This window comes from Mirounga angustirostris, unplaced genomic scaffold, assembly GCF_029215605.1.
Source record: "Mirounga angustirostris isolate CCGP_5_RB_7025 unplaced genomic scaffold, mMirAng1.0.hap1 SCAF_12, whole genome shotgun sequence".
Lineage (NCBI taxonomy): Eukaryota > Metazoa > Chordata > Mammalia > Carnivora > Phocidae > Mirounga > Mirounga angustirostris.
The window spans coordinates 109,159,113-109,186,574 of NW_026991720.1; the positions used below are offsets into that span (position 1 = coordinate 109,159,113).

The 27,462-nt window shown below is 50.4% G+C and overlaps 1 protein-coding gene across 1 annotated transcript in view; it reads left to right on the forward strand.

Annotated features, from left to right (window-relative positions):
* Positions 1–3,010, forward strand: part of LOC135362175 (alpha-mannosidase 2-like) — a 165,070-nt gene extending 162,060 nt beyond the window's left edge. The window contains exon 23 of the mRNA XM_064575597.1: positions 227–3,010. Within this exon, the coding sequence (XP_064431667.1) occupies positions 227–379 (153 nt within the window). The 3' untranslated portion in view covers positions 380–3,010. The remainder of the gene's footprint in view (positions 1–226) is intronic.
* The last annotated feature ends 24,452 nt before the right edge of the window (positions 3,011–27,462 follow it).

The window sequence follows — 27,462 nt, forward strand, 5'->3', positions numbered from 1 at the left end:
CCTGGTTACACTTCTCCTAGGTGTCCCTCCCAGGGTGGTCTGTGTGTCCAGGCACGCATAGCTGTGTCTAATCTCCTTCCTCTTCCTCTTTTTATCATTAAAAGGAAACTTCAAATAGACTGTTTTACTCTCCTACTATTTTCCACTGAATAAATATATAGATGTGCTACTAATCTTTCTTCAAAGTTGACCTAACTGTGCAATTTTTTTATCATTTATTTTCTAGATTTTGGTACAGAAGCTTTTTAGCATGTTTACTGTCGCAAGTCTCATACCTTCATCATTATCCTTGATGCATTCACCTCCAGACGCCCGAAATATAAGTGAGATCAACTTGAGTCCCATGGAAATCAGCACATTCCGAATCCAGTTGAGATGAACCTGGCTTTCAAATTTGGATTGGGAAGCATTGTCTTTTATACACTTCTTGGTTTGACGTGCAATAAGGAAGCACATTATTTTAGCTTCTGGCTACTGTGAGGACATGAATTCTGTGATTGTTATTATAATTATTATAATTATTATTTTTTTTTACTAGTACAGAAAGAAAAAAAAAAAGCCATGCTATAGCCAGTTTTTCTTTAAGTTCCATCCATGAATCACCACCATCAGTATGAATCGATGCAACAATGAAGGAAGAAATGTCTAAAACAACCTCTCCACAGATTGTATCTCAGGTTAAATGCTAACTAACTATATCTGTGTCGGGAGTTGTGAAGAGATTGTTATAAGTATTCATGTTGCTGATCCTTCATTAGTTTTACAAAAATACCCATTTTTACCAAAATGGAATAAAAAGCTGAAGGGTAATAGCTAATGGCCAAAATGGTTGCAATCGTTCATACGCATTCGAAAAATTTTGTGTATTGAAATATGTGGAAAAGTGCAATCCATCAACCCTTATGATATCTGTACATCATTGATCTTCACACCTTTTTCTAATGTACCACTTGACCCCTCCCTTCTCACTCTTTGTATTTCCAGAAATAGCAGATTTTGAATCATTCAATAGTAGAAAAAGCGGCATATTTTCATTACTTGACAATGTGGGATAGGTGCAATTTATTCCATTGTCACTAAGATAGAAAAAGCAATCCCATAGGTACCATCACCTCTTTTAGGTACCACAAGGTGTCTTTTTACACAGCTCATTTGAATACAGATGTTCGGAGAGGGGTTTTCTATTTTAAAAATAACCATATCAAAATAAATGTGCCTTATTTTTTTATAAGTCTTGTTAAATCTTTTGGTGTCCATATGACTGAGGAAGGGGGAGAGGGCGGGGGTGGGGAGGAGGTGGGTACTTTCTATGACACGTAAAGTGTTATCGGTTTTGCCTGACAATGCTGGCCACATTCTGATCTGTTTCATTAAATTTGTGGTGATGTTATTCTAAACATTTTGACTATTTGAATGTACTGAGATGTCAGAAAACAAAACAAGGAAGAAAAACTACTGTTCATTAAAATCTGCTGCTGCCAAGAAGATGGCAGCTTGAAGCAAGGATTTTGTGACATGCAAAATCCATACACTGTTTCCATTTCACAGGAGGTAACTCTATGAAAGAATGCTTTAAAAGGGACCCTGTTTTGAAATCCACTCATAGGTAGCTCATCCTGATTTCTTTTATTAAAGAACATGTGTGTTGAGTGAATTCCAAACTTTTGTACGTGCTAACCTCAAAGTGAAGTTCCAAGCCTATGTGCCATTACAGTACTTTTGATAAAATTTATTTGGGATCATGATTAACATGACATTAACACTGAAGCAACATTAGAAACATTTAGAATATTCAGTTTTAGGATGGAAAGGATTCACTGAGTATGTACACTTTTGAAAATTCTCTTTGTGTTACCTAATAAATTTAGTATTCTCTGACTTTAAACTTCCTTTTACCTCCTGCCATTCCAGCATCTTTATAGAGAAGTTGAAACCTAATTTCTGTTTCACCAGGTAGTCTGATGATCATCCTTTTTTTTTACCAAGATGCAGCTCCTACAATTATTGCTAAGTTATGTTAAGTTCATAAATTTTTTTCGCCTTTAATAATTAAGGAAACAATACTGGTGTTGATGAAGATATTATAAGGGAGTAATTTCATGCAATAAACATGTACTGTAAGTTTCCTTCCTCATTTTGGGGGATAAACAACTAAAAGAAAAAAAAAAAAAAAACACTTCCTTTTTGTGGACTTCTATAGATGTTAAGATTGCCAGAAGCAAATCCCAGGAATAAGATCAGTATTTTCATTGCATCTTAAATGTAAAACCTTCCTTTGGGAGTTCACTGTGTTCTGTGGTTAAGTGGGTGTGCTTAATCATTGTGGAAATTCTGATCAGTTGAAATAAAAAATCTTGATGCAATAACAGTGGTTTTGCCACTTCTGGTTGTTTGAGATGGATCTGTCCCATGTCAGTCGGGGTCTTAGTGTGTGTTGCCACCGTTCACAGGTAAAGCAGAAATTCTCTTTAAACCAGCAAATTTCTGCTTTTTATTTTTAGAATAAATCATCAGGGAAATGAGGAGAGGATGCTTTTGCTTTGGGTTGTGGTCACGAACTGATTAATTTAGTGTCTCTGGCACACCTAAAAACCATACATTTCAGTTGTGATCTCGGTGGCATATTTGTTTGCTTGGGTTTTATTACATTTGTTACCGCAGATGTTCAGTTGAGCGAGTAGGTCATTCCTGTGATTTTTTTTTTTTTTTTTTTTTTGGTAATTTGAGCTTTTACCTGCAGTGTTTGAGAACTCGGCATTCTTGTTTTCTTCAAATACTGATTAAAATAAAATGCTATAAAATGTGTTGTGAAACATTTTAATTACCTTCCCATGTCTTTGTTGTACTTGTGTCGAAATGTTTTCACATTCCTTTGGAAGAAAATCTTTGCTTTCATTTTGATTATGTTGCTTATCTTGGAATCAAATAGGTTTTGATATTTTTCTCTTGGAAGGTTTTATATCTTTTTGGGAATATGTAATATAAGATCTCTAATAAAAGATAAATCTTACCATGTAGGTAGTCCTCCAGAGTGCTGCTTAAGTCTTATTTTGTAAACAACAAGAATTAGTACATTTTGAGGGGTAGGGTGGAAGAGTGCAGGTCTGTTCTTTGTTCCTTCAAGAATGAATCACTCCACCTTCTGCCCAGTGCTAGTTGGGAAATACAGTTTTAGAGAGCAAGTGGCAGGCGGGGGTGGTGATGAGTTCGTCTGGGTTTGTGGCCACCTTTGAGTTTGGGGTCTAGGAGCCTTCCGGACAGTGTGGTACCTGTGGGATCTTCTGAGCCAATTGGAGGAGCAGGGTCTGGTCAGATTCCGTATATTACAGGACAGTAGTGAGAGGAAGACGACACAGGAAGCCAAGAAGTTTCCTGTGAGCTGATCAGGAGGGCGAGCGGGATCTGGAGGCACCCCGCCGGCCCCACCCAGCGCCCAGGGCGGTGGCTTTCAGAGACTCCCTTCAAAGGCGGGAGGTGGGGCGGCTGAAGGACAAATACGCCGCAGGATCCTGTGGGTTAGCCGGGCAAGTGAGAACGTGCTAACTGGGGAGTTTGGGCCTGTTTTGGGTGACGTAGTACAGAGGCTAGTCAATTTGTAGTATGCATGTGCCAAGCTAAGAACTTGGGAGAGAACTATCCATAAGCATCTCATTAGCATATAAGGAAAATTGTGTTTGGCTCCATCACATTTGATTATCAACACGTCAAAATAATTTGACTATCAAGACTTGTAAAGAAACACGTAGTTTCGGTAGGTATCTGCTCGCGGACTCCCGCGAACCTGTGAGCGGCAACCAAGGGAGCGCGAGTGCGACTGGCCGGCTGAACGGGCGGCCGGACGGGGGGTGGCCGAGCATCAGCAAGGCCCCGGCTGAAGCGGAGCGAGGAGATCGATTGTTCCCGGAAACGAACGGTCGAGGGTCGAAGGAGCTCCAGAGACCGGCAGAGCCAAGCACGAGATGACGTCGTCCAGGATCTGTCCTCATCTCCTGGGTGCCCCGCTGAGAGAGCGCCTTCAATTATTCAGCCAATGTCCTGGCACTGACGTCGCTTCCTCTGGCTCATGTGCTAATGACCGTGGCCCCCCAGCTGAAGCAGAACGAGGAGATGGATTGTTCCCGGTAAGGAACGGTCGAGGGTCCATGGAGCTCCAGAGACAGGCAGAGCCAAGCACGAGATGACGTCGTCCAGGATCTGTCTTCGTCTCCTGGGTGCCCCGCTGAGAGAGCGCCCTTAATTATTCAGCCAATATCCTGGCACTGACGTCACTTCCTCTGGCCCATATGCTAATGACCGTGGCCCCCCAGCTGAAGCGGAACGAGGAGATCGATTGTTCCCGGAAACGAACGGTCGAGGGTCGAAGGAGCTCCAGAGACAGGCAGAGCCAAGCACGAGATGACGTCGTCCAGGATCTGTCCTCATCTCCTGGGTGCCCCGCTGAGAGAGCGCCCTTAATTATTCAGCCAATGTCCTGGCACTGACGTCGCTTCCTCTGGCTCATGTGCTAACGACCGTGGCCCCCCGGCTGAAGCGGAACGAGGAGATGGATTGTTCCCGGTAAGGAACGGTCGAGGGTCGAAGGAGCTCCAGAGACAGGCAGAGCCAAGCACGAGACGACGTCGTCCAGGATCTGTCCTCATATCCTGGGTGCCCCGCTGAGAGAGCGCCTTCAATTATTCAGCCAATGTCCTGGCACTGACGTCACTTCCTCTGGCTCATGTGCTAATGACCGTAGCCCCCCGGCTGAAGCGGAATGAGGAGATCGATTGTTCCCGGAAACGATCGGTCGAGGGTCGAAGGAGCTCCAGAGACAGGCAGAGCCAAGCACGAGATGACGTCGTCCAGGATCTGTCCTCATCTCCTGGGTGCCCCGCTGAGAGAGCGCCCTTAATTATTCAGCCAATGTCCTGGCACTGACGTCGCTTCCTCTGGCTCATGTGCTAACGACCGTGGCCCCCCGGCTGAAGTGGAACGAGGAGATCGATTGTTCCCGGAAACGAACGGTCGAGGGTCGAAGGAGCTCGAGAGACAGGCAGAGCCACGCACGAGATGACGTCGTCCAGGATCTGTCTTCGTCTCCTGGGTGCCCCGCTGAGAGATCGCCCTTAATTATTCAGCCAATGTCCTGGCACTGACGTCACTTCTTCTGGTTCATATGCTAATGACCGTGGCCCCCTGGCTGAAGCGGAACGAGGAGATCGATTGTTCCCGGTAAGGAACGGTCGAGGGTCGAAGGAGCTCCAGAGACAGGCAGAGCCAAGCACGAGATGACGTCGTCCAGGATCTGTCCTCATCTCCTGGGTGCCCCGCTGAGAGAGCGCCTTCAATTATTCAGCCAATGTCCTGGCACTGACGTCGCTTCCTCTGGCTCATGTGCTAATGACCGTGGCCCCCCGGCTGAAGCGGAATGAGGAGATGGATTGTTCCCGGTAAGGAACGGTCGAGGGTCGATGGAGCTCCAGAGACAGGCAGAGCCAAGCACGAGATGACGTCATCCAGGATCTGTGTTCGTCTCCTGGGGGCCCCGCTGAGAGAGCGCCCTTAATTATTCAGCCAATGTCCTGGCACTGACGTCGCTTCCTCTGGCTCATGTGCTAATGACCGTGGTGAGGGCAGCGTTCGGCTCGCATGAATCAAGCGGGATCGCGTGAGCGAGAAATAGTCCTCCCCTCCCCAACGTGCACACCCATAGAAGATGGGGTTCTACAACCAGAGAAAAGGGCTGGGGACCTTGAATACGAGGTGGACAAAATACAGTAGAAACACATCGCGGAGAAAAACCAAATACGCAGATCGGAAGGAAGCAGCTCACCCAGTTTCAGTTCCAGGAAAGTTCCGTAGAAGACACAGATTTGAGACAGTTCTTAAAAGATGCATTTGATTCGAACAGAGACAATACGTGTGTTCCTTGGAAAAGACAGAATAAGGAAAGATGGTAACAGGAGGCGTAGAGAACTAGAAATAGTTTCCTCTGCCTGGAGCAGTGCCACCCAGTAAAACTTTCTTTAATAAGGGCAAGTTCGTTATCCATGGGCTGTCCCATAGAGCAGCCACTAGCCACCTGTGGCTTTGAACATTTGAGATGTAGTAGTGCAACTAAGGAACTGAATGTCTTATTTTAGTTTAATTAAATTTAGCAACATGTAGCCACTGTTTCAGTACCCGTCTGCACATGGTATGCACAGGACAGTAGTAGGAAATACAACTAAATATGTAAGTTAAGGTCACTTGTGCTAGAATCCTGCTACTGAGTGTGGTTCTCAGACCAGAAGCTGTGACATCACCTGGAAACTGGTTAGACAAGCAGAATCCCAGGCCCCACCTCAGACCTCCCGAGTCACAATCTGCACTTTACAAAGATCCCTAGAGGATTCACATGCACACTAAAGCACTGGCCTAGAACATTCCCAGGGAGTAATTTCTCTCTGCTCTTACCGAACTTTTCCAAGTAGCTCTTGACCGTAACTCCTATACCTCACAGTCTCTAGGAAGCATCCCATAATACCTCTCTACTTGTCCCACTGCCACCCAATTCCAAGTCACCTTCGTGCACCTGGGACTCTGCCTTACAAAAGAGTTGTAAGAGGGCTCCTGCCCTTTATGTCTCTTTTTTTTCACACAGAAGCCAGAAAATAAAAGAAAGTAAAATTTGAAAAATATCTTCCCTCTTGAAAACTGTGTGTTTCCCGTTACACCTGGAATAACATACAACCTTTCACCATGGCCAGAAGCCGTGCCTGGCTTGGTCCGTGTCCTTCTCCTTCATCTCAACTCTGAGAAGGGGGGGAGGGTGTTTAAGAAATCCTTTCCCGACCCAAATCAGCTTTATCTCCCACCACCCCCCCTTCTGACTGTTGTCTAGGATCCTTATGGGTCTCTAACATGCCAAGATTATCCCTCTTGGGGGCTTTGTACTTGTTCCTTCTGCTTCAAACTTGCTCTCAAATCCTCCCCTGGCAGGCACCTTATTATTCTGGTTTAATTCAAGCATCATCTTCTCAAGAATCTTCCTTGACCAGCCAATTTAAACCAGTCCCACCTCCACTCCCTCACTGAATATTTTTATTACACTGCTTCCTTTCTGCTTAAACAGAGTCAAATTTGAAATGATGTAGTTAGCCTTCCCCACCAGAATATAAGCTCTCCTGAAGGCAAGAACCCCAGCATTTATTCAGCATTGCATCCTCACACTTGGAACAGCAGGCGTTCGGAAGATATTTGTTCAATAAATGAATGAAAATATGTGTACCACCAGTAAATGTTGTGAAACAAGAATTATAATTTTCAGAATTACAATTTTTCCAAATCCCTTACATCTTAATCTGCTCATGTTATTTTCCTGCTCAAAAGCCTTCAGGAAGTTCCCGTTACCAGAAATTAAAGTATAGAGGTTTCAAACTGCATTCCTAATCTCCCTGAAGTATGTGACCTCCTTATGGAAGATACTGTCGTTGCTTAATGACCAGTCATTGCCCCTCTGCCTTCCATGCTAATAAACCCTGATTTTATTCATAATCAGATACCCAGGAGCTTCAGGATGTGAATTGTTCTTGATCTAAATTAGTCATGGAGAATTTTCTTCTCCAGGCTGGATGATGAATTTAGGAATTGGCATGTGACACAATTTTGGCCAATGGGAAGTCAGTTGGGGACTCCTGGGGGAGGCCTCCTTCCTCTTCAGAAGGAGGGAGCATCTTACCCTCAGAGCGCAATGTTTAAAGGTAGTATTGGTGTAACTGTTGATGCTTGGGCTGCTGCAGCCACTTTTGCAACCTTGCGGTGGCAAGCCTGAGGACAAAAGTCAACTAGACGACCAAGTCAAAAATGAGTAGAGCCTGGGTCCCTGATGATATTGAGCAGCTGAATGAACCAACTCCAACCTTCTCGTTATGTGAAATAATGCCACCTTGCTAAATGTTTAAGCCATTTGAGCTTAGTGTTTTGTTAGAAAGAGCTAAAAACACTTAAACTGGTGGTTCTCACCACTGCCCCAGTGCTGGGCTTTCTCCGTTAGGTACTTTCCTGGACGGGGGCATGTGTACTTGCACAACTAAGACTCGGTCGTAGTAGGTTCCTCAGAACACATCCTCTTACGTTGTCCCTGCTGCTCCCACCACCTTGCATATTTTGCTCAGTATGTTTAATAAAATTGTGTTTAATTAATTATATCGTGAAGGAATTTTTTTCAAATGTAAGGAAGAAGAAGGTTTTTAAAAAATGATAAGTGAGTTAAGGATGTGTGTACTAGCAACTTGCCCAAAGATTGCAAAGTTCCTTTGGCACAGAGTCAGATTCACTTCAAGTGTGGGATTGGGGCTGGCTCCTGTGTACCGAGATGAACCTTCCAAATGTCAAACAAAATCTGGAAGGCAGAGGAGAAAAGGACCAAGGGGTTGGGGTGGGAACAACGAGTCAATGGGACTAGCTCCTTTGAAGTACGCCAGCTAACACTTTAAATATTTTAATATTTTTTCCCAATAAATGTCTATCATTGAAAGATTATAAGTGAATTTCTGAATCTCCGAACAGGCAAAGGAGGGAAATTGGAAGAGTGCTGTTTAAAAGGGCATATTTTAAGGGCTTTGGATGGAGCCTAGTGTTCTTGGCTCCCATGCTCCATATAGCTTCCCAATTTTTTTATTCACAAGCTTAGCCTTGGGGCTCATTTTCTGGTCCCAAATCTGAGTAGCGTTGCTACCAAGCAAGATGTGTCTCTAGGGTCTGGATGTATAAAACTCTTCACTAAACCAAAGGTAGCCTTCGTTGGTTGGCTTTCAAAGCATGATCTGAAGTTTCAGCAAGGTCTTTGTTTTGGTCCAAAACTCCCCTCTGGAGCAAAAGATCAGAGCACTTGCTTTTCTTGAGACAGATTTCCTTGCCACACGCAGGACTGAAATCATTCTGGGCTGCCTGTATGGAAGTGAGTTTTCAAGAAAAACAATTTGACTCATTCATTTGTCTTCCTAAATGGATTTTTTAAGTGCAGTTAATAAGATTACTTTGAAGTTAAAATCTATTTTCTTAGGTAAAAACTACAAATTAATCCCATTTAATTTATGGGGCTCCCCTTAATAGAGCCTGAAGGTAATCTGTTTTAGATTTTGCACTGAGCTTTCAATAAACATTAACTGAAGTTGTCATTTGGGCAGGGTACCTGTGCTAGGCTCCAAGGGAAAAGGATTTTAATAATCTTACCCTGTGGTCTAGTAAAGGAGAGAAGAAGTCCTGTATGGAGTCAAGAAGCCATACGATCAGAGAGCAAGGGAGTCACCTCAGCGCTGACTGCACGGGTGATGGATATTTGGATACAGGGGAAGGAGAGTTGGCTTCTGCCCCGAGTGATGCAGAGGGACAGCAGGGAGGTGGGAGGCTCTGAGCTGAGCCCGGAAGGATGGACGCATATCACCTACCAGGTGTGGGAGAGGAGGTGGCAAGGCACGAATGGCACCAAAAGTAGTTATCTCAAATCTGGCGGAAGTTTCATGAAGGGAAATCACTGGAAGTTAGACTGGAAGTGTCTTTGCTGAATTTAAAGACCCTCTGTAATGTGTATCTAAGCTTTGGACCCCACCGAAGAGGACGGATATGTGGTAGTGTGCCCATGAAGGTTGATCTGTTGGCACATTGAAGAAAGTGAAAGGAAAGAAACACGTGTGTCATTTTCAGGAAACTTTAATACAATGCCACATAGTTGCCAAAATTGTGAAGAAAAGGACACCTGTATCTCTGATTTTGTGATACTTTCTTTTTTTAAGATTTTATTTATTTATTTGACAGAGAGAGACAGAGCAAGAGAGGGAACACAAGCAGGGGGAGTGGGAGAGGGAGAAGCAGGCTCCCCGCAGAGCAGGGAGCCCAATGCGGGACTCGATCCCAGGACCCTGGGATCATGACCTGAGTTGAAGGCAGTCGCTTAACCAACTGAGCCACCCAGGCGCCCTGATTTTGTAATACTTTTATTGGAGCCATGCGCTGGTGCATTAAGGCAATTATGAAATGGATATTTCTTATATATGAACGTGTTGACTTCAGAGCTCCGTGGCAATGATACGGTGAAGACTTCCAGTGTCGAATCCAAGCTTGGACAGAACAATTTTACAGGGTATTTCATTAGTTTACAGTCAATCTACTTCAGGACTGTCTCTAGGGTTTAATTTGTCAACCATAAATTCAGGAATATTTGTCACCTAGATAAGAGGTTAAAGAATTAATGAGACACATTATTAAATACTTTCAGCTTTAAAAGGGTTTAGTATTTTAAAGTTTAGTAGAACCTTGTCATAATGCAATCTCTGGGGCCTGTGTCATTGAAATGTAATAATGATGAAGTTTTATAATTCAGTAAAAACTACAGCAGGTGAAAGATAGCCCACCTTATCCTGAATCCCACCCTATTTGCATGAGGAGAGATGAGTAAGGTTTCAACAAAGCTGAAGCCCCAGTTCCTGTAGCTTTCACAAGCACTGGAAAGATGGAGCTCTGTGAAGTACAAAATCTCGAATGAGAAGGGAACAGAAGGGGCAGGGTGGCACCAGCAAAAACGACTGGTCTTTGAAACTATGCACCTGGCTTCATTAAAATCTCTAGAAATAAACAGTGAAAGTGAAAGCTGTTCAATATTTTAAAAGAAACTACCTATTTGAGCACCTGGTGTCAGGGAGCCAGGAGGCTGTTGGAGCTCAGAACTTACCAGGGTTCCAAATAGAAGACACACTGTCTATCTGAGGCATACGGAGCCCTGGGAGCTCAGAGTGTGATGTTACCATCTGTGTGATTGTGACGATCAGCTACCTGATAATGTCCGTGAAGCAGTGGGGGGCTCATGGCAGTGGGCACATTTTGGTTTGTCTGGGGCAAGGGAAAAAGAAAGATCACTAAATGTTGATTCCTTTGTTTCTCTTCCTTTTTTTGGAAGGTATGGTAAAAAGTAAACTAGTGGTAAAATAATAATAAAAAATAATAATAGGGGTGAATGGGTGAAATAGTTGAAAGACATTGAGTATACTTATCATGATGAGCACTGAGTAATGTATACAATTGTTGACTTACTATACTGTATACCTGAAATTAATATAACAGTATGTTAACTGTAGTGAAATTAAAAAAAAATAAAAGGGGCACCTGGGTGGCTCAGTTGGTTAAGTGTCTTCATCTCAGGTCATGATCTTGGGGTTCTGGGATTGAGCCCCATGTTGGACTCCCTACTCAGCAGGGAGTCTGCTTCTCCCTCTCCCTCTGCCCCCCAATCCCCCCACTCAAGCTCTCTCTCTCTCTCTCAAATAGATAAATAAAGTCTTTAAATAATAATAATACTAATAATAATTGCCAACATTTATTGAGTGTTATGTGCCAGGTGCTATAAACAGATGACCTACTCACATCATTGAAGCCTTACAACCAACCTATACAGCTATACTGATTATTATACCCTTTTTACAGAACAGGAAAGTGAGGGTTAATGAAACTGGACTCCAACCTTAGTCTATATAGGGGCCTGAGAACTACAGTCCACAGGCCAAAGCTAGCCCACTGCCTGTTTTTGTAATTAAAGTATTATTGGAACATAGTGATGCCGTTTGTTTACATATTTTCCATGGCTGCTGTACGGCTACACAGACAGAGTTGAACAGTTGTAACAGAGACCATATGGCCCCCAAAGCTGAAAATATTTACTAATGGTCCTTTAGAGAAAGCATAGAGTCCACTTGGTGTAGAATCCCTAGAGCTGTCACTCCAGGGAGTATTTTAGTTACAAGAGAATGGATGGGGTGCCTGGGTGGCTCAGTCGGTTGAGTGAGAGACTCTTGGTTTTGACTCAGGTCATGATCTCAGGGTCGTGGGATCAAGCCCCACGTTGGGCTCCGCAATCAGTGTGGAGTCTGCTCAAGATTCTCTCGCCTTCTCCCTCGCCCCACTTGTGTGCATGCTCTCTCTATCTCTCAAATAAATAAATAAGTAAAATATTTTTTTTAAAAAAGAGGGAGAATGGAAAATGTATCAGTAGTGGAAAGAGCACTAGACTGGGAGCCTGTAAAAAGTGGCCATGGGACCTTGGAAAAGTCACTCCACCTCCTAAGAAATCTTTTTTCTGATCTACTAATTAAAGCCACACTGCCAAGTTTCCAAATTAGAAGGTGTCCTACACACTTCTTTCTGGTTTGCAAAAAGCTATTTTAGCAGAGGGAGAGAGAAAGAGAGAGAGCAAGCTCAAGCAGGGGGAACAGCAGGCAGGGGAGAAGCAGGCTCCCTGCTGAGCAAGGACCCCGAAGCGGGGCTGGATCCCAGGACCCTGGGATCACGACCTGAGCCGAAGGCAGACGCTTAACCGACTGAGCCACCCAGGCGTCCCTTTTATTTTGATAGTTTTACATTTTAAATTTATCTACAGTTTTGAATGAATTTTGCTGTAAGTTGTAAAGCCTGTGTCTGCATTTCACTTAATTCCGTATGGTTTCTAATTAATTGTTTCTATTTCTGGAGAAGTCGGGGACAATTGGACTCCATTTCAGTTCGAATTTCCGAAATGTAATGGATTCAGCTGGACCCCAGGACAGGTGCCTCCGCTGAACTGAGGGCACCGCATCCTGCACTGCCCCCGCCTCCCGCAGGGGGCGCCCGAGTCCCGCTCCGAGACCCTGCGGGGCATGCGCGCTCAGCCCTTCTCCTCGGGGCGCGGACCGGCGTTCCAAAGCCTCCGAACCCACTGTGCTGACGCCCAGGCTTCGGGAGGACGTGGGGCCGCGTCCACGCTGACGGCAGCCGGGCCTCCTCAGGACCCGCTGTGGAGACTCCGGGAGGACGTGGGTCCGCGTCCACGCTGACAGGAGTCCCGCCTCGTCAAGACCCGCTGTGGAGACTCCGGGAGGACGTGGGGCCGCGTCCACGCTGACGGGAGTCCCGCCTCGTCAAGACCCGCTGTGGAGACTCCGGGAGGACGTGGGGCCGCGTCCACGCTGACGGGAGTCCGGGCCGCGTCAGGACCCGCTGTGGAGACTCCGGGAGGACGTGGGGCCGCGTCCACGCTGACAGGAGTCCAGCCTCGTCAGGACCCGCTGTGGAGACTCCGGGAGGACGTGGGGCCGCGTCCACGCTGACGGCAGCCGGGCCTCCTCAGGACCCGCTGTGGAGACCCCGGGAGGACGTGGGGCCGCGTCCACGCTGACGGGAGTCCGGGCCGCGTCAGGACCCGCTGTGGAGACCCCGGGAGGACGTGGGGCCGCGTCCACGCTGACGGGAGTCCGGGCCGCGTCAGGACCCGCTGTGGAGACTCCGGGAGGACGTGGGGCCGCGTCCACGCTGACGGCAGCCGGGCCTCCTCGGGACCCGCTGTGGAGACCCCGGGAGGACGTGGGGCCGCGTCCACGCTGACGGGAGTCTGGGAGGCGTCAGGACCCGCTGTGGAGACCCCGGGAGGACGCGGGGCCGCGTCCACGCTGACGGGAGTCCGGGCCGCGTCAGGACCCGCTGTGGAGACTCCGGGAGGACGTGGGGCCGCGTCCACGCTGACGGCAGCCGGGCCTCCTCGGGACCTGCTGTGGGGACTTTGGGAGGACGTGGGGCCGCGTCCACGCTGACGGAAGCCGGGCCTCCTCCGGACCCGCTGTGGAGACATCGGGAGGACGTGGGTCCGCGTCCACACTGACAGGAGTCCGGCCTCGTCAGGACCCGCTGTGGAGACTCCGGGAGGACGTGGGGCCGCGTCCACGCTGACAGGAGTCCGGCCTCATCAGGACCTGCTGTGGGGACTCCGGGAGGATGTGGGGCCGCGTCCACGCTGACGGGAGCCGGGCCTCCTCAGGACCCGCTGTGGAGACTCCGGGAGGACGTGGGTCCGCGTCCACACTGACAGGAGTCCGGCCGCGTCAGGACCCCCCGGGAGTAGAAGGTGAGGAGAAGCCGCCTGAGCGGGGACTGCGGGGGGGGGGGCGGGGTGCGAGCTCCCGGAACCCCGCTGGGGAAGGGCGCGCTGTGTAGATGCGGGGCTTTGTGTGCGCTGACGTGGGGTCCCGCGCGGGGCTGGGCGCGGGGCTGGCGGGTCTCCCCTTCCTGAGCTCGGATCCGCTCCGAGGTCCCGGGGTCTGTGTTTCTGGGCCACTCGGATTCGGTTCCTGGGGCTGCTCAGACAGTCTGCAGGCAGGGAGGGGACACCCGCCGCGGTGCTCGGGCTCCTTCCCGCGTCCACGCGGTCAGGATCTGGGTGGGGCTCCGGCTCCGTCACGGAGGTTGGCGTCTCTGCTTCTCTGGGAGGTGCTGACGTGGGTGTTCGGAAGAGTCACCAACTGCGGCGAGCCTGTCCCAGCGGCACAAACGCTCCGTCTCCGCACTCAGGCCCCCAGCTGTCGTTGGCTCAGCACATTGACCACCTCACACGGGGCGCTTCGGTGCGTTGGACCCCGAACAGGGACGCCGTCCCGCGGAACCGGCACAAGACGCTAAGTGCGGAGATCATCCGGTGTCCACACTGCAACCCAGCCCGCAGGCCCGCTTCCACGGTCACCACCTGCCCCACTGTCTGAAGCGTCCTTTTCCCCTCGCGTCCGGTTTTCTTCCTCTGGAACTGCTCCCGACACGTTGCCTTCTGCGGGTAACCTTGGCGGATGTAAAGAGCAAGCTGGTTGCAATCTGGCCTTTCCTGTCTGGCTTCTGTCACTGGGGCTGTTTTCAGTGTCCACCCACGCTCTGACCTGCCTCAGTCCCTCATTCATCTTTTCACTGCGACTAAACACAATAGTATCGACCACTCACAACATCTCAGGTGCGCAGTTCTCTGGCCTCAGCCGAGTTCCCGCGGTTGTCCCTCATCCTCCAGCACTCTTTCCTTCTCCGCGAGGGGGACTCTGTGCATGAGACGCCAGCTCCCCTTTGCCCTTCCCCTCGGCCCCTGCAGCCACATTCTACTTCGTGTCTCAGGATACTTCCTGTAAGTGGGATCACACAGTGTCTGTCCTCCTGTGACTGGCTGATTTCACTCAGCGAAGCGACTTCCAGGGTCAATCCGTGTTGTAGCCTGTGTCAGAACTCCCTTCGTTTTTGAGGCCGAATCGAGTTCCACACTGTATATGCCACATTTTGTTTATCCATTCATCCGTCAGTGGGCACTTGGGTTGCTTCCACCTTTTGGCTGTTGTGAAAATTGCTGCTCTGAATAAGGGTACTTGTACTTTCAGTTTTGGGGGGCATATATGCTGCAGTGGAATTCTGCGTTCAATATTTTGAGGAGCCACCCTATTTTTTTCTACAAATGAACCATTTTTCTTCATTCCTTCATAGGGCAGAACAAGATTGCCAGTTATGGATCTACCTTATTTTGTTTATCCTTTCCCCATTGATGGACATTTGCATAGTTTCTGGGTTTTGCCTATTGTGAACACTGCTGCTACGAATATTTCTGTACATTTTTGTTTGTATCAGTGTTTTCAATTTTGGGGGTATACACCTAGGAGTGTAATTGTTGAACCATATGGTAATTCTACTTTGACCTATTTGAGTAAATGCCAAAATATTTTATACGTAGACTCACCATTTTTCACAAGCAAGGTGTAAGGGTTTCAGTTTCTCAACATCCTTTCCAAAATCTGTTATTTTAGTTTTCTTGATTATAGCGATTCTATCGTGTGTAAAAGGACATCTAACTGGTTTAAATCTTCATTTGCATAAAGACTAAGGATGCTTAACATCTATTCATGTGCTGTTCACCATTTGTATGATTTCTTTGGAGGAAGGTCTATCCAAGTCTTTTGTCTATTTTAAAAAATGGGTCGTCTTTTTGCTGAGGAGTTGTAAAAGCTCTTTACATACTCTGGGCAACAGACTCTTATTAGATAAATAATGTACAAATATTTTCTTCCATTCTGGGGGCTTTCTTTTCACTTTCCAGATAGTATCTTATGATGTACAGATTTTTATTTTTTTTTACATTTCTTTTTTAAGAGTGAGTGAGAGAGAGTATGCAAGTGGTCAGGGGCAGAGGGAGAAGGAGAGAGAATCTTAAGCAGGCCCCATACTCAGTGTGGAGCCTGACATGGTCTTGATCTCATGACCCTGAGATCATGATCTGAGCCAAAATTAAGAGTCGGACGCTTAACCAACTGAGCCACCCAGGCACCCAGAACAGATTTTTAATTTTGAGGATATTATTTTATCTATTTTTTCCTTTCCTTTCTTATGCTTTGGTGTCAGATCTAAAAGCATTGCTAGATCCAAGCTTATGAAGATTTATCCCCATTTATTTCTTCTAGAGTTTATAGTTTTACCTCTTACATTTAAGCCTTTAATTTATTTTGAGTTAATGTTTATATGTGGTGTGAGGTAAGGGTCCAGTTTCATCTCTCTGTACATGGATAGTCAATTGTCTAGCACCCTTTGTTGAAAAGACCATTCTCTCCCCCAGTGTAATGTTGCCACCCTTGTCAAAATTCAGTGGAGCATAGATGAAGGGGTTTATTTCTGGGCTGTCAGTGAAATCCCACTGATCTGTATGCATATCTTTTTAAAAAAACTATTTTATTTATTTATTTTAAAAAACGTTTTAAATTTAAATTCAACTAATTAACGTATAATGTATTATTTGTTTCAGGGTGAATGCTACCTTTATGACAGTATCACAATGTTTTATTTACTGTTGCTTTTTATTAATATTTGAACTTTGGAAGTGTGACCTTTCACCTTTGATTTTGTTTTTCAAGATTGTTTTGTCTATTTTGTGGTCCCTTGAAATTCCATATGACTGTTAGGATTAGCTTGTGCATTTCTTTCCAAAGGCCTTTGTGAATTTCCTCGGGAACACATTGAATTTCCACATTGCATTGTGTACTATTGCCATCTTATCAATAGTATGTCTTTTCATCACCATGGGGTCCTCAGATTTATTTAGGTTTCCCTTTCTTTCAGCAATGTTTTGTAATTTTCAGTGTACAAGCCTTGCACCTTGATTACATCTATTCCTGAGTATTTTGTCAATGTTAATGTTCCCTAAAATGGAATTGTTTTCTTAAATTATTTTTTGGATGATTCATGGCTAATGTATACAAATAAGAGAGATTTTTGTGTGTTGATATTAACTGGCTGTAATCATTTTTTGTTGATTGTTTAGGAAGCTCTCTATATAAGATGATGTCATCTCTGGTCTCTGAATAGACGTAGTTCTACTGTTTTCTTTCACATGTGGATTTCTTGCCTTATCATTCTGGGTAGAACTTCCAGTATGATACTGAGCAATGAGTGAAAGCCAGCATGATGGACTTGTTTGTGATTTCAGAGTAGAGCTGTCAGTCCTCTAAATTGAGCATGATGTTTGATTAGAGTTAGGGTTGGGTTAGGGGATAGGGTTAGGGTTAAGGGTTCGGGTAGTTGACCCTGTGACCCATGCAGCCCCACAGTCAGCATGTTGGAGCCAGGAACACTCCCCCTGTGCTGAGCTCGGGGGCAAACCCTGCGGGTCCCCTCCCCTGGCTGACCCCCTGAAGGTTCTGTCCCCACCTGCCATGAGTTGGAAGTCCCCACAACCTCCTCTTCAGGTTTGAATAATCTGCTCCAGTGGCTCATGGAACTCAGAGAAACATGTGTGATTCTTGGGCACAGCCATGAATCTCAGCTTCTTCATGATGGGGGGCAGCCCAGCAGCTGAGTGACCATGCAGGGCTGCCTCAGCTTTTATTTCATTTTTTTATCAGAAAAGCAAGGGCAGTTGCCTCAAAGTGTGGGAAAGGAGGACAAAGGGATGGCAAGTATCCTGAAGCAGTAAAGCAGTCCTGTACCCTCCCCTAGGGGCAGGCACGCAGGGAGGCAGTCATGGGATAAGGGAAAAGCAAGATGTTTGTGCTCGCAAGCACCAGGTGCAGAAAGAGGAACTGAGGGTTACATTCTTTCCTAGCTCCTAACCTGTGCCCTGCCCCTGGGGATCATGGGATCCTGCTCCTACTGGGCCCTTGCGTTCAATAGTCTGAGAACAGGAACGCTGTTGACCTTTCAGCTGCTTCCACAATCACTCCTGAGGGCTTACAATATATTTTCTAAGAATAATTCCACACTTCCTCCGTGAGGTGGACTACCTGGTATGCACAGAGGTGGATATGAAGTTCTGCGACCACGTGAGTATGGAGATCCTGTCCCCCCTCTTCGGCACCCTGCACCCCGGTTTCTACCAGGCAGCCCACAAGGACTTCAGCTACAAGCATTGGCCACAGTCCCAGGCACACATCCCCAGGGACAAGGGCGACTTTTCCTACATGAGGACCTTTTTTGGGGGGTCGGTGGTAGAGGTTCACCAACTGACCTTGGCCTGTCACCAGGCAATGGGGGTCAACCTGGCCACTGGGATTGAGGCTGTGTGGCACAATGAGAGACACCTGAACAGGTACTTGCTGGACCATAAGCCCATTAAGGTGCTGTCCCCAGAGGACCCGTGGGACCCTCAGCTGCTGGGCTGTCCCCGAGAGGACCTGTGGGACCCACAGCTGCTGGGCTGCCCCTGGAGGACCTGTGGGATCCACAGCTGCTGGGCTGCGCCCCATCATGAAGAAGCTGAGATTCATGGCTGTGCCCAAGAATCACCAGGACATCAGCAGTGGTTATTACTTGAGGAGTCATTTTGGTGCCCACCGGGTCTTTCACTTGAGTTAACAGATGAGCCCGAAGGAAGGACGTCATCAGTTAGGAAGTACAGACGAAGGTCAGAGTGGAGTTGGGCAAAGGCCTCTTTAACTCAGAGAGCGGGGGAGCCCCAAGCTTCTTCTACAAACCTTGCCCTGCTCATCGATTCCAGCTGCCTGGCTCTGAGTTCTGTCCTTTTAATGAACTGGTCACCTAGTAAGTAACATGTTTCTCTGAGTTCCATGAGCCACTGGAGCAGATTATTCAAACCTGAAGAGGAGGTTGTGGGGACTTCCAGTCTGTAGCCCATAGCTCGGAAACAGGGGTGACCTCTCTGCCCAGCCACTGGCTGACCACTGAGTTAACAGCACAGGGATTCAGTGGCCACACACAGCAAAGAATACAGACTTGACAAAGTGAGTTCAGAAAAGTCACTAAGCCAACAGTAGCAACTACAACGAGCAGCAATCATGAAGCCTGGAGTGGGGAAGGTCTGATGTTCAGTATGCTTCCATTATAATATTCATAATCACACCCTGGACTTGTCACTGGGGCCAAGTCCCCCGGCTGGGGGTCAGGTAGCTCCTACATGTTCCACGTGCCTCTCTCTGGCTCCCCCACCCGTGCACAGTCCTATGCTGCTTCCCAGCAGAGGTCGGTTTTAACCAAAGCCAGGAAGATGGGATGGGTTTTCCTGACTCCCCACCCCCTGCCCCACAGGGCTGCAAGAGAGGAAAAAGTTTTCCTCAACCCTGTTAAGGTCCCCGGCTGAGTCTGGAAATTGACACAGACAGATGAACAGGAGAAAAGCAAGCAGAATGTATTGATTGCTTTGGTGGGAGCCTCACAAGACCATGAAGACCAGCAGAGGTGACTGGAGCAGACAGCTCTTCTACCTTTTAGACAAAGAAGCAGTAAGTGTGTGAAGAATTGACAGACGCAGGGGTTTGGACTAGGGCTCGTAAACGGTAAAGAAGTAACTAGGAAGATAAGGGTTAGGTTAACCAGGTGTGTGTGTATAGACCCCGTGGTCCTAAATTCCTTGACTCTGGTGATAAGCACGTCATCTCTGTGGTCCGGGGCGAGAAAGTTCCACATGGCAGTCTTCTGACCTGCTTAAGGGAAAAAGGGCTGATGGCTGGGGGTCAGAGAGACCTTCTTGCTTTGCTCTATGCAAAAGTTCTTTTAGCTTCTGTATTTATTTTGCCAAGGTTCCATATTTGGGGTCGTGTGTCCTGACCCTCACTGGCCTGGTGCTGTACTCTGTCTCCTAGTATCCAGGACATTGGATGTGCTGCTGTGGAGACCTTCCAGCCCTGGGGTAGCCCCTTGTCCAGGGAGGCACCTGCCTCAAGGGGAGGGTCGCTAAGGGTGGCCGCCCCTCCTCAGGGAGATTGGGTGGGAGAATGCAGATCTTACTTCGAGAAACTGACTTTATTTCCTGAAAAGGTCTACCTGATAGTGGGATCATACGGGAGTTCTATTTTTAGTATTTTGGGGAAGCTTCATCCTTTTCCCAGCATGGGTGTGCCAACCAAAGTCAATTCCAGATGATTTTTACCTATAAACCAGAGATTTTGGAAGAACCTCTCCAGCAGAGAACATTAGGAGAACAGTTTCAAGACCTTAGACAGGCAGAGATTTCCCAGGATGCAAAATATACTAACCGTAGGAACAAACCGGTGACTGAGAAACTATGAAATGAAGAACTGGTTCTCCTTCTTCCATTTCTGGCTAGTGTGCTGGTCTATGGCTCGATCTCACCTCAGGCAGCTGAAAGGTTGACCTCCCAGGTCAGCTACCACTGAGATGGCTACTGTTTCTAGAAATTCTTCGGGGTGTGGCCGGTTTTCCCCACCTGTGCACTGATCAAGTCGGCGACCTCGGACAGTGGAGCCACGGGTCCTCCAGGTATGGTTCCCCCCCAATGCCCCAGTAAAGCCATTCCACTGAGGGTTTAGGGGGACCGGAGCTGCCCCTAGGCAAAAACACCAGAGATTCTCACTGTCCCTACCTGGCCTACAGATGCTCCTCAGTTACTCCTGTGCCTCTGGTGTCTTCCTGGAACCCTGACCTGGCTGTTTTTGGACAGTTTGTCCAGTGGGACCCTCACTTTCTGGTAGGGGGATTTGCTGGAATCCGGAATTTGTCCTGCAGCCCCACCAGGATCACCTTTTGAAGGCACGTCGCCTGGGCCATCTGAGGACTCAAGACTGTGGGTCTGTGGCTTGGAGGGTTTCTGAGCAGCGGGTGGGATTCTGAGCGCTGGTGGGATGGGAGGGCTGCAAGGCCCAGAGGCAGGTCTCCAGAAAGCTGTCTGGGGTCCCCGGCATCCTGCCGTTTTTGAATCAAAGCCCTGAGATCTTTAAAATGCCAGCAACGTTACAGCATGGGCCAGAAAAGCAAATGTCCCTGTGCACCCAACACCACCTAAACTATTGGCCATTTCTTGTCACTTGAGTTGAGTAGAAAGGATTGGGAGTCAGGGCTTGAGGGGGGTCCTGGGTCAGACTTTGTGTTTGGGGGACAAAGGTCATCCGGACAAGCTTGTGCTGAGGCTGAGGAGGGGGTCTGTGTGGAGACCCCAGCTGTAGGCACTGCTGTCCAGTGATGCCCCCTCAGGCCGACCCAGTGCACCTGCTGCTGGGGGAGAGCCTGCCCCCTCTTCTCTGCCTGAGGCCTCTGTCCTGCACCAGGTGCGCCTCCTCTCCTGCCAGCCACTGCCACCCTGCAGTCTGGGAGGGTGGCTACCCCGAGTTCCTGCAGCTGCTGGGGGAGCGCCAGCCCCCTCCTCTCTGCCTGAGGGCTGTCTCCTGCACCAGGTGCCTCCTCCCCTGCCAGTCACTGCCAGCCTGCAGCATGGGAGGGTGGATACCCTGAAAACCTCCAGCCCTGTGGACAGAGTCAGTGCAATGTGGTCTCCCAGCAGGTCTGAGCACCAGGCCCCCACATTGCTCACTCTCGTCCTATGGGCTCAATATGCCACATCCTCCCTCAGGCTCCCTGGGTCCGAGTCCTCCTCTGCTCGTGGACCATCCTTGGCCCAGGCTCCACACCCTGGGACTGGGAGCGGGTCATCTGGACGTTCTGGACTCTCGCTTCTGTTCCCGTGACACGGGCACAGGCCGGCCTCACAGACTGCTCAGAGGAGAATCAGCACAGGACGATGCATGTCGCTGTAAGGGGAGATGCCAAGTGACCCCAGAGGGAGCGCACAGGCCTTGCAGAAGGCACTGGGCTCATGGGGCTCAGTGTGGGATGCGGGCGCCCAGCCAAGGGGCATGGGGAATCCTGGTGAGGGCGGCCCTGGCAAGTGGGGGAGGGGGAAGCCACAGAAGGGTCTCAGAAGAGGCAGGAGACAAGGAAGAGGACAGGACAGAGCTTCCCAAGGAGGTCGATGGAAGGATCAAAGGATCACAGAGACCCTTGGGGAAACTCGGAGGCCCTGGAGATGTTGGCTGAAATGCTGTCATTTGGTCAGAAAAATTGTGTCACAACTCCCCAGTTGACACTGGATGATTTACTCTTTGTTGGTTCTAGGAATCAGTGCGTACCTGCCATTAGAACTCACATGGCATGAAGTCTAGGACATACTTACTTTTCATCACTTTTCAGGACGAGATTTTTCTAGAGGAGGTGCTAAACACGGGTCTCTCCATTCTTTTCTTTGTGCGACTGGCCTGTTTCCAGGAGCAGATTCCTAGTGCTCATCGCCAGAGCTAGACGTGAGGACTGCCCCCCATCACCTCCCACAGTGGACGTGACCATGTGGGTTGGGGGGTGCTCACTGATGAAGCCCCAGTGCTCAGTACCCAGCAGGGACCCCAGATCCTGTGCTGAATGAGGGAGGATGGGAGTGAGGGAAAGAGAGAGGGAAGGACGATGGGAGAGAAGGAGGGGAGAGAGGGAGAAGGGAAGGGAGGATGGGAGGGAGGCAGGATGGGGAGAGGGAGGGGAGAGAGGCAGGAGGAAAGGGAGGATGGGAGGGGTAGAGGGGAGGGAGGGAGGCAGGGAGGATGGGAGGGAGGCAGAGAGGCAGGGAGGGAGGGAGTGGGTGAGGGAAGGGAGGAGTGGAGGGGAAGGAGAGAGAGGGGCGAATGAACGAGTGAATAAATGACGTAGGGAGGGTCGGAGTGAAACCACAGAAGCTGGATCTGTACCTCAGGAGCCATTATTTGGGGTGAGGTCCGAGGGCACCACAGCCTGGGTCCTGGATGGTGGCTCAGGGCACGTCCATCTCTCCTCCCAGTGCTGACCTTCCTTCTCCTTGGACCCGGTGTCATCCTGGATCCTCTCCACCTCCTCCTCAAACAATTCTCAATGTTCCCAGGAACAGGGTGGCAGGATGAAGTCTCAGGAGGGGCTTCCCGGATCCTGTGCCCCGAAGGACAATGTGACAGTGGCTACAGGACATTCTATCATGAGGACTGGGACCATGGATCCCATCCATCTCCTTGGGTATTAACGTTGTTCCATTCCCTGCTCTCTCCACCACCGCTGTGATGAACACTCCTGAAAGCAGATCTGTGAAAAACCGAGCCAGATTTTCCGGGGGTGAGTCCGAGGCCGAGCATGCCAGGTGATGGGTGCACCTGCAGCCTGGGATGGGTGATGCTCACTGTTCTCCCAGACAGGGGTGCCCATCACCCTTTCCTCCAGGGGACCTGCATTGGACCTCTGCTTCCTCACGTTCTCCCCAGACCAGACACCTGCCAGTCTGAGGGTGACCACCGCTGCCTCCATAGGGTTTCCTTTGCCGGAATCCTTCCCCGGGAGCTCCACATCTCTGACACATATTCCCTGCGTGCCTATCCTCCCCCTTGGACTGCCATGTGTTTGGTCTCCATCCCTGTGGAACCCAGTGACTTGGAGCGTAGTTTGGACCAGAGTCAGGTGAAACCTTTCTCTGGCCTTGTTTTGTGGTGTGTCTTCCAGCTTTCTGCATTTCCCTGGTTTCTGTGTGGGCCACAGGAGTAACCAGCCGTTTCCTGTCTGGGGTCAGGCTGTGGTGTCCCAGCAGGTACAGGGGTCTCTGCCCCGAGATTGTGCTCATAATTCCTTTTTTTAAAAAAAAAAAATATTTATTTATTTGACAGAGAGAGACACAGCGAGAGAGGGAACACAAGCAAGGGGAGTGGGAGACGGAGAAGCAGGCGTCCCACGGAGCAGGGAGCCCGAGCGGGGCTCGATCCCAGGACCCTGGGAGCATGACCTGAGTCGAAGGCAGACGCTTAACGACTAAGCCACCCAGGCGCCCCTGTGCCCATAATTCCTAAAGTGGCCTCTCTGATTACATCTGATCTGTAATCAATCGGGGATTTCAATATCGAATAAGGGAAATTTTATGACAAATAAACAGAAGAAAACGAGTCCCCTTTGAAAATAGGTGGGCAGACACAAAGGCTCCTATTGCATGATTCCACGTACAGAAACATCCAGAACAAGTAAAAGAATAGGGAGAGAAAGCAGCTTAGGGGTTTCCAGGGTCTGGGCTGGGGGAGAAATGGGCAGGGAGGCTTCTGGTTCGGGGACTCCTTTGAGACATGAGATATTCCACAGCAATCTTCTGTGGTGTGGTGGCACAGCGTTGGGAATGAACTTATGCTCATCACATGTTCAGTTGAAAACAAGTAATTTTATTTAAAACAAATAATAAACAGTATACAGACCATGAAAAGATAAAATAACAATATGAACCAGAGAGAAAGAATGTAGGGGGAGGGGATGAAACAATCCGGAGGGGCGTCGGGGTCCGGCGATGGACCTAAGGGTAATTGTACAAGGAGCTCTCCCCGCAGGGCTGTGGGCTCTGGATGTGGCTCTGGGAGCCCTGCGGGAGCAGGAGTACGGGCAGGGGTTGGGATAGGGGCAGGGCCAGGGGCAGGGCCAGGTGTAAGAGCAGGGCCAGGGGCAGGGCCAGTTGTAAGAGCAGGGCCAGGGGCAGGGGCAAGGGGAGGGATAGGATCAGCAGTCGTGGCAGGTGCAGGATCTAGGGCAGGACCTGGGTAAGGAGCAGGAACAGGAGCTCCGGCAGGCGCAGGGGCAGGGGCAGCGGCAGAAGGAGCAGGAACAGGAGCTCAGGCAGGGGCAGGGGCAGGGGCAGCAGGTCTGGCAGGGGAAGGGGCAGGAGCAGGAGCAGGAAAAGGATCAGGAACAGGAGCGCAGGCAGGGGCAGGGGAAGGCGCAGAAGCAGGAGCAGGATCAGGAGCTCAGGCAGGGGCAGGGGAACGGGCAGTGGGTCTGGCAGGGGAAGGGGCAGAAATGGGAACAGGAAAAGGAGCAGGAACAGGAGCTCAGGCAGGGGCAGGGGCAGCAGGTCTTGCAGGGGCAGGGGCAGCAGGTCTTGCAGGGGAAGGGGCAGAAGCAGGAGCAGGAAAAGGAGCAGGAACAGGAACTCAGGCAGGGGCAGGGGCAGACACAGGAGCAGGAAAAGGAGCAGGAACAGGAACTCAGGCAGGGGCAGGGGAAGGGACAGCATGTCTGGCAGGTGTAGGTTTATGGGCAGGAGCAGGGTCAGGGACAAGAACAGGAGCCCAGGAAGGGGCAGGGGAAGGGGCAGCGAGTCTGGCAGGGGCAGGGACAGGAGCAGGAGAAGGAGCAGGAACAGGAGCTCAGGCAGGGGCAGGGGCAGGGGCAGCAGGTCTGGCAGGGGAAGGGGCAGAAGCAGGAGCAGGAAAAGGAGCAGGAACAGGAGCTCAGGCAGGGGCAGGGGCAGGGGAAGGGGCAGTGGCTCTGGCAGGGGCAGGGGAAGGAGTAGGAGGAGGGGCAGGAGCTGGGTTGGAGCAGTGGCAGGTGCAGGATCCACGGCAGGAGCTGGGTCAGGGGCAGGAACAGTAGCAGAAGCTGGGTCAGGGGCAGGTGCCAGTTCTTCCTGGTCCGCGTCAGGCTGTCCGCGGGTGGGTGCCGGGTCACCTGCCGGCTCCTGGTCTCCTCCTGCAGTCGCTGCAGGCACCACCCCTCCGTCCAGAGCTGCCGATGGAGTTGGAACCGGCTCTAGCTCCTCAGGTGGTGGGGCAGCTGTGAGAGGAGAAAAGCTCACCCCGAGCCTGCTCTCCGTGGGCCTTTGCGGAGACAGAACCCAGCCCAGGGCCTCCCAGAGAAGCCGCAGCCAGGAAGGAGCCCTCCCCGGGGCGTCTCCCCGACCGCAGTCCACCCGCTGGGCGCTCTGAGCCCAGTCGTTGCTCCAGGCCCCACACCAGCCTCTGGGGGCTCGTCCCTGTGGGGCCAGCACCGACCCATCCCCACACACCACAAACACCCAGCCCCAGCCTTCTCACCCTCGGGCTCGGTCTCCGTGGGCTCCGGCTCCTGGACCACTGTCCGGTGACCAACCACCTGGGACAGTGGTCTGGGGGGTGTTGGAGGTCTTGCCCGGCAATCCCCAGCACTTGTTTTTGGGGATGCCTGTGGTGTCAACCGCTCCGTCAGGGAGGAGGGCCTGTCCGCCAGCTGCCTCGGGAGGTCATCCGTGGCCTTCTGCAAAGACAGGGACGGGTAGCCGGCTGGAGGCATCACAGCCCTGCCCGGCCATCCTCACTGTCCTCCTGCCCAGTCCCCCTGCTGCTCCCAGATCAGACACAGACCTGTGAGTGCACAGCCCTGCACCCGGGATGCAGTGACCCATCCCTGCAGGGCTATCGGGATAAACCCTGGGTAGAAGGGGCAGCGCCCGCACACCCCATCCCACACGGCCAGCCTTGAACTTGAACATGACCTGCCCACTGGGAAACTGACCCCTCATCAGCCTGCTCCTGCTCAGGGTGGCCCCACCCTGCATGACCCCTCTTTACACACACAGACACGCACACACACGCACACTCACACACAGAAAAGCACACACACACACACACACGGAGGGGAGGGGACCTGGGGCTGCACAGGTCAGATCAGAGCGTGTGGGGCTGGGTGGCCGGCTCTGGGCCTCCTCGTGTCACCTTTCGGGCCTTCCGGCCAAACGACCAGAAGCGGTGGGGAGCCCTGATCGGACATCCCCAGCGGGGACCAGCGTTTGCAGGGCGGGCTTTCTTCAGCCTGCAGCATCCAGACTTAGGGAGGCAGCAATCCCACATGTTCATGGTTGGATGATCTCCAACGAAATGAGCTGGGCAGGGGGCTGTCTCTGGAATGTGGGTGCCTGGTTACCTGGGTTCCAAATTCTGTTGGACTCTGTTGTCAGGGAAGTGAGGTCACCAGTGCCTGGGGTCCCCTTACCCAACTTCCTCCTCACACAAGACCCCCGCCCCCGAGGGCCCCCTCCCCCGGCTGTTCAATGCTCCCCCTCCCCCCATGCCCCATCCATACAGTGACTCCCTCACAGCCCCCCCACAGCCTTCCCAAGGCCTGGGTGCAGCCGGTGTCCCCGCTGTGAGGACACAGAGCTGGCTTCAGACTGGGCTCCTGTGCGTGCCCAGGGCTGTGACCCTGGACAGACCCTGTGCCTCTCAGGGCCTCCCCAGGCTCCCCATCTGCACAGCGGGGTGTTCTGGCTTCTACTCCTAGGGACGCTATCAGGGGTAGGACCTCTACATACATTCCGGACCTGCTATCACAGGAGGCTGGGGCACACTTGGCAATGCAAGGATGAGCCCGGGGCTGGGCGGGACATGGAGCACAGCTCAGAGGGGCCTGGGTCTGCTCTGGGGTCTGGGCAAAGCCACCCCCTTCTTGCCTGTTCCCAGCCCCTGTGGGAAGGTTGCAATGAACGGATTCTGACCTTGTCCTCTCACAACACAGACTTCCAGGGGCTTCGATTAGGGTTAGGCTCAGGTCCCAGGGACTCATCTGTGCCCATGTGCTGAGCAGTCCCCACAGTGGCTCCCAGCATCCCTGAATCCTGGTCACAGATCCCTATGGAATCCCCTCCCCTCCAGG